This window comes from Elgaria multicarinata, chromosome 5 (assembly GCF_023053635.1).
Source record: "Elgaria multicarinata webbii isolate HBS135686 ecotype San Diego chromosome 5, rElgMul1.1.pri, whole genome shotgun sequence".
Lineage (NCBI taxonomy): Eukaryota > Metazoa > Chordata > Lepidosauria > Squamata > Anguidae > Elgaria > Elgaria multicarinata.
The window spans coordinates 106,972,220-106,985,261 of NC_086175.1; the positions used below are offsets into that span (position 1 = coordinate 106,972,220).

A 13,042-nucleotide genomic window follows, 5' to 3' on the forward strand; every position below is an offset into this window, starting at 1 on the left:
GCTTGTACTCAATGGAGAGGAGATAGGGCTGCATGTAGAGCATGTGTTCTTTTGGGAATCATAACTGTGGAAAGGTTAAATTTTCCTTCCCATCAAATTCTTAAATTAATGTAGTGCTTCTGAATGGTAAGTTAGGAGCAAAGAAAGCTGACTTTTACTAGGCTAGACTTTGTCCATTTCAGCCCAATCTGACTGGCAGTGAGTGGTTCTTCAGGGCCTGAGGCAGAGTCCTATCTCCTTCTTCCTGATCCGGTGTCTCCTGAGTGGGCTTGAACCAGGGACCTTCTGCATGCAAAGCATGTGATCCACATCTGGGCTGTGGATGGGTTGCATCCTTCTGACTCAATTTTACAGGCGCTGCACGTGACTGAAATTTGTGTTTCCTTTTCTATCAACAATATGACTTTTGGGTCAAATTTCAATAAAATGAGAAACAATCCATGAATTCTTTGCATATTTTATTTTTCATTTTGATTTCCAACTCACACACATCTGGCATATTTTACATCTTTGCAATAAAACATGGTTACAATAGCTTAAGGAATTTATATATCCAAAATATTTCACCATGATCTTGAGATGAAATGAACGTATCTTCCAGATGTTCAATATTCTCCCAATTCTAAGCTACAAACTCAAGATATTGCTTACAGACTGATGATGAATAACTTAATCATTACATTGATTCCCCATGATTTCAGAATCTTATAAATACAAACAACAATGAAGAAGGTATTTAGTGCTAAAACTTACTAATACAAGGTGGGTAACAAATAAGAATCACATCAATAAATAATGATATGTTTCTGGTGCAAAGTGCCAGTACAAAGAATCCATTACCTTGGTTTTTTTTTAATCTTTTTTAAATAAATGACTGCAAGTGAGTGTAAAGTCTGAGAAAATTACATTCCTGTTACATGCCTCATAGCCCTACCGACACAATATGTACATCTATGACAATACAGTCACCAAATATACAAAGAAGAAACATGAAGTAAAGTGTATATACCCCAGGGTATGTTACTTGATTTGTAGAATGTGTGGCAAATTATCCTGATAGTCGTCAATACAGTATTGTCAAACAGGAAGTGTGTTCAATGGAGAATGTGACTTTAACATGTGACTTTCAAAAGAATGTAAAAGAACGACCCCAATGAAGCTAAGGGCCGGATCTACACTATTGCTTTAAAGCGCTTTATAACAGTTTTATAGCGCTTTAAAGCAGTTAAAGCGCTTTATAACTGTTATAAAGCGCTTTAAAGCAGTAGTGTAGATCCGGCCATGGTTGCTTTTAACCAAGCTTTATTTCCAAGGAAATAAAGAGAACACCTTAATCGCTCTCTCCCTGCAATGTACAGTATGCCAAATGTGATGAATCTAGAAGTCTAGCACGCTTGCTTTGGTGGGAGTCATTAAGCACTGTAGCATGGCAACTCTTCTGTGCTCCCACCGGTCTATCGTATTATTAAATTATTAAGGGAAGAATTTTTCTTTTCTTTTTTATAATGCATAAATATGGCAAACAATGGCTTCATATCCAAATGCTTCATGTCGTGAGCAAAACTCCACTTAGAAGGGGTGGCTTGAGATTGAAAAATGCAAACCATGTTTCAGTGGCAATAACAAAATTTCAGTTTGCACCCCATTTCAACCCTTGAATACAAGCTGGGCCCTTAGGCAGCTTTTCAGTTTAACCTGTGAATGTGGCTCTTTCATCAAGACATCAGGTTTAAAGTACATGCAAGTTGTAACTCCACAATAAAATTAAGAAACGTTTTTTTGTTCTTTATACAAGGTTTTACTTTTACAAAAGTATCCCTTTAAAGTTAAGATGTGCATCTGATGTACAAAGTATCAAACGTAGTTTTTTTTTAAATTATTTTTCAGCTTGAAAAGAGGCTGGAAATGGGAAATGTATGCTAGGTTCATGGCCCAAACAATTTAACAACCAGACACAAGGTTCCTCAGAATATTCAAAAGTCTCTTGTGATGTGTTCTTCTACCTTTTCTCAGTAAACAAAGGTATATGAAATAATTACCAAAACATCTCCTAAGTCATTATAATTTACATGATACAAGCTCGCTTCTGCAGCAGCTGGTGTTCAGTTGTGAATAAACACACAAAGTAAAATGGTTGCTGACTACAATGTACAGCTATTGCTGGGTGTAATGGAATGTACAACAGAGGTCAATGCAGATTCGTTTTTCCACCAGAGATTATGCCTTTCAGTAGCAATTGTGCTCTCAGTTTCACCTTTGCTTTCAGTTCTTCAATCCGCTTCAATATCTATTCTGATGCTCATAATGCCACCGATTAAAATCTATGTTAAAAGCTACAATGCTACCAGAAGCCATGCCAGTAATTAGAGTCCTGAAAAAGAGACAGAGACATGGACTGTTCATGTGGTTTATTATTTTTTAAATCATCTTAGTCAGGCTTTCAGTACCACAAACTATTCCAGGAATAGTAGACATATGAAAACACTGGGAGAAATGGGATATTCTTCTGAGGCATCTAACACAGTGCATAATGTCACAGACATATCCCCCAATAGACTTTCATTGGGCAACGTTAGAAAGTATACAGATTAACACAAAAATCTTGGAGAAGGGATGAATTACTGGGCGGCGTGGAGGTGGGGAAGTAAAATGTTCAAGGTCACAAAGGTTCATTACTTCGCAGATGGCAACTTACCTCTGATCGTGGGAGAGGTCCATTGCCCTAATGCCAGCATCACAGCCAGGGTAAATGTAGAGCTGCTTGAAGTCACAAGCCTGCCATACTTCCACTACTCCATTATCACCACCTGTAACCAGGTTCTGCCCATCACTGCTCAGGAGGACAGCCTACGTAAAGAAAACAGAGTTTGTAGAGAAATGACGAAGTTTGAGGAGTTAATAATTAAAAAGGAAAAATGTAAAGGAGGAAGTTTAGTATTAAAAGGGTTAATGAGCGAAATATATAAAATATTGCTAGAAAAAGGGCTAATGGATAGTTCAGGAAAAATGGTATGGGAGACAGATTTGAAGGTACAAATAGGGCGACAGAGCTGGGAGGGACTGTGGAAACAAAGAGTGTTGAGAAGTATGTCAGTGAGAATAAAAGAGAATTACTTTAAAATTTTGTGGAGGTGGTACCTAACCCCGATTAGATTGAATAAGATAAATAATCAGCACTCAGCAAATTGTTGGAGAGGTTGTGGGGAAAAAGGAACGTATTTACATATGTGGTGGGAATGCAAATATGTACAAAGATTATGGAAGATGGTGTTTCTTGAAACTGAAGAAATAGTGGGAATGAAAATAGAACAAACACCAAAAATGGCATTACTGTCACTATTTGAAGACTTAAAATGTGGAAAAGAAATTAAAGAGTTGATATTGAGTTTGCTGACTGCAGCACGATTGATGGTAGCTAGGAACTGGAAGATTCAGGGGGAATATTCTATTGAAGAACGGTATAAAGAAGTTTGGGATATAGCTATTAATGATAAATTGACTTGTAATATAAGGTGGAGGAAAGGTATAACGAAAATAAATGAGTTTGAAGGAATTTGGAAACAGTTCCTAATATTTGTGTTTTCTAAGGGAAGTGGGAAACCGCCAGCGGAAGAAAGTATGAGATTTTGGAAGCAGGAATAGATCCCGAGGTGGAGGGTGCACTTACATGTTAAGATTGACTATATTTGTTATGATAGGATAGGTTATAGCTAATATTTATCTTATATATGTATTCAACATTTATTTAAAATGTATGTAGTATGTTGTGTTGTTGTTTCTTTTTTTGTATGATGTTTTAATTTCTGGTAAATAAAAAATTAAAAAAAAAAAAAAAGGAGGACAGCCTACGGAAGAGCCAAAGGCAGAAGCAATGGTAAATAATGTAGAAATTATGTGAGTAATTCAGTTTTTATGCATGGAGTGTGTCCTTATTTAACAGGGTTTTTCTTAAAGCAATAAAACCTAACTGAAAAATCCAAAAATTATGAATAATAAAATGTCAATTTTGTTACAAGCAGGAGCAAGGAAGTTTTTGCTAAAGTCAGCGCGTATCATTTCTGCAATAGTAGGTGCCATCACTAACAGTGCTTTACTCTCCTTGAGGTGCTGGTGATGGATTTGACTCCTGAGGGCCCTGTATTTGTGACTTGGATCTTAGTCAAAGGAGGACAGATGCCAAGCCATGTAAGTTTTTAAAGCACAGGCACTTAAAAAAATCTTTATGTCTAAAACAGATACCCAGGAATCATTGTGGATTAAGCAATTTGTTAGTGTACTTTCTAAAAGCTGAGAGTTCATTTCTAATTTTAATTGGACCTTAGACCTTTTCCTTGATAATGTGACTTCCAGGAGGCACTAATTTTGTGCGATTTTTTAAAATCCCTAATACATCCTATAAAAATGTAAGAGGAAAGATTCACCCTAGTTGAATCGTTGATCTCCATCTGAGCCAAGAGTTTGCCATTAATGCTGAAATTGCTGAACCTGCCTCGTTCATAGTAGATGATACAGTGGCCTTCACTAGACACTGAAATTAAGCGAGGATACAAACAGTTTTCTGTTCCTTCAAGTGCTCGCAGCAAATCTCCAGTGATTGTATGCACCAGGCAAGGTCCTTCTGTATATTGCAAAATAAGACAGTATATTACAGAAAATCAGAGGCAAAATGGATTGTATTGAAACTTAGGTCCCCTTGAAATTTCAGATACAAGTTAATCATGACTTGTTCCATTTAATTTCAATAGGAACAAACTGTGCAATCCTAACCCCCTTGGATAATAGAGAGACACTCTGCTGTTTGATATGCGGCTCCAGTGGCCCCTGGTACACCCCCATAGAGCTCTGTGTGCATACGTCTAAGGATGTGTGAGAATATTGTTTCTGTTCATTTAAGAACAGGACTTGCCTTGTTCACACCCCTGAACATGAGTGCTTTTCTGTGGGCAAAGCTCACACATTCCTGAGCTTGCACTGTTCATTTGCAAAAAGTGCACTTGAAAAATGCACATTTTTCATACTTTAGTCAGTGGGTGGGGGGTGGAGAGTACGCATTTGGGTACAAAGTTTATAAATTAAGCACCCAAATGTAGACTTTCCCCATTCCAATGGGATGGGGGTGGGGAAGCTTACAATTGGGAATGAAGTGGGGGAATGGGAATGAGGCCAAACTTCACGATGGAACTTGGAGAACCTTGACAAACTTGAGCCTTGTTGGTTCTCTCATTCCTATATACATTTATCCTTGGTCAAATTCCCGCCAGCAGTAGTCCTCAAAACAGGGCAGGACAGGAGCCTCTTTGGATCTGCTGGATCTAAAGTCCCTCCATTCCCCCAAGAGGCCTCAGGATTGGGCTACTTGTCAGCACCAGCCTGAAGCCAGCATGGCTATTTCCTCTCTCCTCATGACTACAACGGGGTGGGTGGGGCGGGGGGACCGCTTCTAGAAAAAAATAGATTCAGCTGTCTAAATACATGCGCCGGGCATACATGCGCCCTCCAACAACTCCTGCCTTGGTTGGAGAGAGCCACTTCACACACACCCACTTCCCAATTAGGATCACCCTATAGGTGCAACCAACTTAGTCTGGATCCAACCCAATGCGTTTAGGAATAGCATATAAATAGTATATAAGGAGTGAAAAGACATGCGTGGGAAAACAACCTCTTTGATTTAAAGTGCCACCACAACAAAATGAAAAACCCATCTAAACAGCTTTCAAGTATTGGGATGTGGGTGTGGGTCTATTTCAGAGCTACCATTATCCAAATGTTTAAAATGATCTATTTGCCCAATAGGTCAGAGATCTTAGTATGTTGGTTATGAGATGTGATAGTCATTTCATTTTTCCTATACTTATCAAAGGTGACCTCTAGGTGATCTGGCCCTTCCTTCCCTCAGAGGTATTTCTACTCAGCTTCCCATCCCTCAAAACATCTTGCTGTAATATGATTTTTGAAAACCAATCCAACTTTCTACTTTTCTCACATATGGTGAAATATTAAAAAACACTGAATTACTGAATTTATACTTCAGCAGTTGGAATGTTTGTAAACATCCACTACATCGTAGCAGCCAAAGGGCAGCTGAGGGCAGGGGTTGAAGTTCACAGACAGACAAGTTGGTGACAGATCAAGCTCTCTGGAGGATACAGAAATTAAAATATAGAGCCTTTAGGGTAATGACAAGATAATGCAATTATACTTATCTTGAGGCAACTCTCACTGATGAGGAGGTTCAAATTTGTAAGACAAAAAATGACAACTGACCTTTAGCACCACTTATGACAAGTCCCAGCTCAGCACAAACTGATACACAGACAACTTCATGATCATGACCTGTTAGAACAGCTCTGGGAGCAGGATAATCACCTAAAACAAAGCAAACGGGAGAAAGCACTAAATCCAAAATGAAATATATTTCAGTAACATGAAATTACATTCCTATTTGCTTGACCTTTTCATTGTGGGAGTCTTTGTACTTTCATATTTGTTTGAACCCCTGTTTCTGCACTGCTTGCTTCAATTTTGGTTTTACTTGAGTGTAAGAGTTTTTAATGTCCTTTTCTATCTCCTCCAGTGGAGGCCAGTGGTTCTGATGTCAGTGGGGCAGTGAGTCTGCTCTGAGTTTCAGTCAGAACTAGGCAGAACATGCTGCAACATTCCCACCCAAACATTTTCCCCTGCCTGTTAATTAAGCTTAGGGGGGGGACATTTTCCACTGGTTTGGGACGATCTAGGGCAGGGTGAAAATTAACTGAAGTATTTATTTTATTTGAGATTATTTGGATGTGAAATTGCATGGCTGGCCTTGCCCTTGTGCAACTTAAATAAAGGTTAATGTTTATTTCTAAACCTGCATATATAGATATTAATAAGTAAATGCAAATGGGCCCCACATCTTTTAAATGTCTAACAAACTCCTTACCAGGCTCAGATTTTTTTTTTAGGAAAACATCAGTTAAAATCATCATCATCAAATTTTGGCTACCCTAATTTGCACCACATATATTGCATATATGGGCAGGGTTGGTCCAAGAAACATGGGCACTCCAAGTACCTGCAATGGTCTGCAGGATTCTGAAATGCAAATCTGAGATCAAAATTAACCATCCCAGCACTCCTGGGACACACCTGTTAGGTTGCTCACAATATTGACAGCTGCCTGCTTGAGTTATATCTGCTGTTTTGCAAGCATGATTATGGGTAATGCCAACCTTGGTTCACCGCAACAGGTTTTACAAGAAGTACAGCTATTCATTACTATTATTTAGTCATATGAAATTCTGTTCACACTTAGGTGTACTTCATACTGCAACCTCCTTCATTTCTGTTTGTGCATTAACTATACCGATAAAAGTTAATATAAGACGTTAATACAAAACAAAGACACAAATAAAATCACAGAGGAGCCAAAAAGGAGCTCTTCCTGATTTGTATTGAGGAGAAAAAGAATGTAGCTTTCCTCACATAATTGTGAATAGAGTCATACCTTAAAAAGAAAGCTATCAGAGTTTCCGTGCATTTTCCAAGTAGAGTTCTTAGTAAAGGGAGAACCAACCTCTTTCTGAGTTTCCTATACAAATTGAAGTATAAGAGAATGCGGCCAGCAAACTCTGTTTCTCTTCTTTCACAAGGGCAAACAATTAAGTGGAATCTTGTTGTATTGGCCAGTTAGCAAAGCAGAGTGCGCTACATTAAAGTGAGCAAGCATACAATGAATGTGTCCAAGTATAAAGCTTTGCAATTCCATTATTTCAAAGATTACTTAAGCATAGTGGAGAGCAAGACTTATTGGCTGCAGTTCTCAAACGTTGTAAGTCTAGGATTGTTAACCTTTGCATAACAGGAAGCTGATAATTATCCAAAACCTTAGGAGAAAAACTCAGCCTGAGAAACTTCATTTTCATAACCTGTTTTCACTAAGTAACAGAGGAATCAGAGAGTTAATGTAACTAGAGCAGGTGACCAATTTATAGCTCTCCAGATGTTTTGGCTTATAACTCCCATGATGTCTCATGATTCGCTATGCTGGCTAGCACTGATGGGAGTTGTACACCAAAATATCTGGAGAGCCACAAGTTTCCCACCCCTAAACTAGAGTGAGCAGTAGAAAATGCTAATATAACCAGCATTTCAGGGCATTTATCCCAACTTTATAGTCAACTAATCATAGACCCACTTCTAAATATATAACATGGTAAATCCAAAGTCTTTCTAAGTGACCTAGATCCAGCCGTTTCCATTTGAGACTTAAAACTAGAAATCCATATGGGAATGCCAAAGTTAAATTGAGCTAAAGAATTAGCTATATAAGCTTGAATACTGCAAGGTATAAAACAGCTACCTTGGAACAAGTTATGTATCATTTTCCAATACAAAAAAAGAAAAACGACAGGTTTTAGTATTAGTTATAAATCCCAGATTATCCGCCACTGGAAATAAATCAAGCTCTATTTTAGAAAACCTTTATTTTAAAATAAACAGATGCATTTTTGCTGTGGAGAACAAAGAGCCATATGTATGTAAGAAAGAGCCAGAAAAGGTCAAGGTTATTACTTGGAACTAAATCCAATATTACACTAGTGGATTTCCGTTCATGCAATGGGAGTTCCCCTTCCCTTCCTCCCCTCTGTAGTAAGGATGCCTCAGAAATTTGTTTCAGTCATTTTTGTTGACGATTTACCCAGTTTGCACTTTCCAGATTGAACATGGACTCGGATGCAATCTGCAGCTGAAGTCCGTACATTTCTGTACTTGCAATGTGATTCATGGACACCCCGGCCCCACCAAAATGCACACAGCAGCATGCATAAATTTGAAAAATACACATGAAAAAATGTGTATGTTTGAAAAATACGCACAAATACCCTTTAATCAATGGGAGAGGAATGCATATATTTCAAAGATGTGCACAACGGATGCATACATTTGGAAAAATATGGATGAAAATACACATGGATTTCTGTGCAAAAACAGTGTGTGTGTGAGTGGGGAGGGGGGGGGAAGCTCACTACCTGATAAGGACTTGGGGCAGAACGAGCTTCAAGATGTAATTTGGAGAACTTCACTGAGGTTGGGTTTTGTTGATTCGCACATCCCTACTGTATCCCATTGCCTTTCCCACAAATCTTCGACAGAGTGTCCCACAACTCTCCAGAGCAGATTTAGGGGACAGGGGAGGAGGAACGAACTTGATCCGTCAGTGGTGTCTGTGCTGCAAATAGAAGCACACCACCAGCAGAACAGATACAATCCAGAATCTGGGGTGTCCCTGTTTGGCTGGATACGGAGGGGATGAAGAACGGTGGGAGAGAAAGGGGCTGCACTAATCACAGTAGCATTGTCTGTGTTGTCAGAGGTAGACACACAGAGAAGGAAACTGCAAAAGACTGTGTGATACTCCTGTTCTATGTCTCTGAGCAGGCTGTGCAAGGTTTGAATATTAAGGGGCTCTTTCTCTGGTTTAGCGCACATTTTGATTCTGTTAGTATTGCTGGGAGATGAGGAGATGGAGGTGGATAATAAAAATTATCTAAAGGGGTCCCATCTTTTGAAAGACTTCTGCATCTTTTCACCATTCTAGACACAACAGTCTGTTGCAGTGAGGCAATGAATGACTGCAATTTTAAAAGGACTTCATATGCTACATGAAGCATTACATTAGAGATGGGAAACTTTTTTTTTTTAGCACAAAGAGCCATATCGAAAATGCATCAGGAAACGAAGGGTCTCAGCTAAATTGCATATTTCTGGAAGATGCTAAACTATAGCTGGCAGAGGGCTTGAACTTACTCTACAATATTCTTATTTTGAAATTGCTATTCTCAAATGCGAATTAACTGAGTTAGCCCTTGAAAAACCTTGAGAGTGTTTCATGACAGATGAAAAGAAAGCAAAGGAAGGCAAAGAAGCCTATTATCTCTATTACACATGATTCTGGAATACCAAACACACAATATTCACTGAAACTGCAGGTTATCTATAATTAAATTGAATCTGTACTGTGATCCACTTCATTTGCCAAGGCAAAAGCCTACGAGGACCAATGCTGACCCTGAAAGCAGATTTTTAAAGAAATCCTAGCTACACTGTACTTCCAAAAGCCTTTAGGATCAATCACAGCTTTGCAATAACAGTGAGTATCATTTCGCCCTTTAGGGACAAATGAAAGAAAATACAGTTTTAATCAGTGATATATTCTTCCGGCAAAGCTGCCGTACGGGGAGAGAATCTCACCCCACATTACATTTCACTGCAAAAGACAGAATGTCATGGACCTTAGCAATCATTCAAAATCTAGCAAAATATTCTGTCACCATCACATCACCACTGATAGATGCAGTGAGAGGTTAAAGGCTGTGGCACCAAGGGAGCTGCAGGTGAAACTTGACCACTGCGAATTGCAACACCGTCACTTTGAACTCATAGTAATTTCCCCAACGTGGCACCTCTGTATCTGCAGCAGAATCACTTCAGGGCAAAAAGATAAAATATACACGATAGAGCTACCAACTCCACTCCTGCACTGTGGTTTAAAATAAGAAGCTAGCTTTTGTTCTCCACAACAGAGCCAATTTGTGATGGATTGCTGTGGAAGGCAGCATGTCTTCTGATTTTAAACAAAGTAGAAATATTAATAATCTAATTGTTTATTCTGATGCCTCTTGGCTTCTCTGCAAACTAATATTTCATGTGAAATGAAAACATCTTTTTTCCCCAGTTTCAGACGGCATTGTTATACATTGTGAGTAGTACAATGTGGGCAGTTATTTAAAAAAGCAAGAAACATCAGAGCATCTCATTCTGGTAGAATTGCATTCTTATCTGAAGAGAACCAGGAATATTGGAAAACAGGGTTGTATTCTCTGCTCTTCCCATTCTCTTCCCCATTAGGTTTCCTCCATGTTTAACTCCCATGCTACCCAGACATGCAGGAAGGGTAGATACCCACTCAAGTTTCCTCTGTGTGGGGGGGGGGGAGGTAGGCCAAAGCCATTGTAGGATTAGCTGCTACCCCCACCTCTCTTCTTGGAGCTTCTTTCCTATTTTCATTGTGACCATTTAGACTAGAAGAGGAAAACTCATCTGAAATGAAACCCAGCAATTAATGCTGGAAACAATACTTTCTTCCTTGTTACAAGCAATGGGTGCATAGCTGCCATGTGACCATTTCATGGACTCTAATAGGCCTCTGAGAGGGTTATTTTATGATATTTCTGTATGCCTGTGATTAATAAGAATCTACAGGGTTCCCACAAAACATGGAACTGCATATGCTCCGCGAAATAGTGTCAGAATAACTAATCCTTAAAGGATTCTTTCGCATACTATTCTCAAGAGATTGTCTACTGGATATTATATTATTATTATCTACCATATATTATATACTCAAACAGCTGGCGGGGTGGATCAGGTGTAAAGATTTAATATTGGGAAAGGGTCAATAATGCCCCCCTGGCTATGCTGTTGTGGGAAGGAGGAGTGGAACACAAATGGCATAAAGACTTTAATATCTGTACCTATATCAGGGATGCACAACCTTTTTAGCCCTGAGGACCACATCAGGTGTCTGCTGGGGTGGGTGTGTCCAAGGGCTGCACGGGCACATATTCATACACTTCACACTCACACCTGACACACACACACACACACACACACACACACACACATGCAGAGAGGGAGAGAGAGGGAGAGGTGTTACTGAGTGGGAGAAGAGGCTACAATATGCTCCCCATCCTAGCCATCCCAATCCGATAGCTGATTTACTGTTTGATTTCTGCTTTAAGTGAGACATGCCAGCTGTTTCCTAGTATCTTTTAGGCGGGAAAGAACACTAGGAATGGGTTCTATAGTTCCTGCCCTATGGTTTCATGTATATTCTACGTGGAAATAAATATGAAGTCTGATGACAAACACACACACACACACAGAGATGTGCAAGTTTGTAACAGTGTGGATCTTTTTTTATCAGGAGAGCTACAGATTTTGGCAAATACAATTTTACATGCCCGTTTCAATAGCATTTAAACTAATCACCAACCTTGTTCGATTCAATATAGTTTCAATGTGATTTGAATGAAATTACACACAGTGCATTTCATTGTCCAAATAATGTACAGTCTAAAATGTACAAAGGTGATGGATGTTCTAAACTAATGATCTCTTCCAATTAATTTAGAGAGTCTTTTAATTTTGAAATATTTACCCAGAACTGACTGAAAATGCCTTCAGAAGTGTTATTTATAAAATCAATGCAACTCTCAGGAATTCTTTGCAGACACCTTTAGTATTTTCAATGCATAGGGCAGTTTACAACACTCATGTACTGAAATACTGAACATTCATATGTAAAATATCTCAAGAGCGACAAAATGCACTTTAGTGCCTTTAAGGGATATTTGCTGTAATTGGTCCACAAACGGAGCTTTGGGCTGGTCAACACAATATGCTCATAGTGCTCAACGCAAACACTGCCAGGAAAAGCAATGTTAACTCACACCTCTGGTGACTATCTGGTATGTAATGAGAAATGTCAAGTCCCAAGATCAATGGAATTTCAGGCTCTGGGGACACAACAGGAATAGCATTGATCCTTTTAAAGAAACCAGTCAAAGGCTGAGTGCAATATATTGCACAGATAGGCTCAAGAGGATAAGCGACCAAGTCCAGCATACCTACATGACAAAAAATTCAATCAGCTCTTAGCACAAGCTGCTGGCTCTATTCTCCCTCTTTTCATGCAGGGAGATGGTTCCAATTAAAGTGTGCAAATTAATTTTTATCACTTCCAAATTAGTTTCTGAATTTGTGTCCGTTTCAGAAGAAAACATCTGTCTCTCACCCCCCCCCCCAATTTTAGCTATTTAGGTATTTGCTAAAGATTCAGTTTTCACCCCAATCCTTGTTTGAAAGAGAAACTAAAACATATATTTATTATAAATAGGAAAAAAGCAAGTAGACTATGTTATAGGGGTAGAGGTGTCGAGGAAACTATGCAATTCATGGTCAACTGAAATGGGATTCACCAAGATACAGAGGGAGA

At 38.9% G+C, this 13,042-nt stretch overlaps 1 protein-coding gene across 1 annotated transcript in view; it reads right to left on the reverse strand.

Moving 5' to 3' along the window:
- Positions 1 to 1,281: 1,281 nt before the first annotated feature.
- NBEA (neurobeachin) overlaps positions 1,282 to 13,042 on the reverse strand; it is a 459,425-nt gene continuing 447,664 nt past the window's right edge. The window contains exons 55-58 of the mRNA XM_063126967.1: positions 6,268 to 6,369; positions 4,422 to 4,618; positions 2,696 to 2,847; positions 1,282 to 2,371 (exon numbers count right to left, since the gene is read on the reverse strand). Of these exons, the coding sequence (XP_062983037.1) occupies positions 2,281 to 2,371; positions 2,696 to 2,847; positions 4,422 to 4,618; positions 6,268 to 6,369 (542 nt within the window). The 3' untranslated portion in view covers positions 1,282 to 2,280. The remainder of the gene's footprint in view (positions 2,372 to 2,695; positions 2,848 to 4,421; positions 4,619 to 6,267; positions 6,370 to 13,042) is intronic.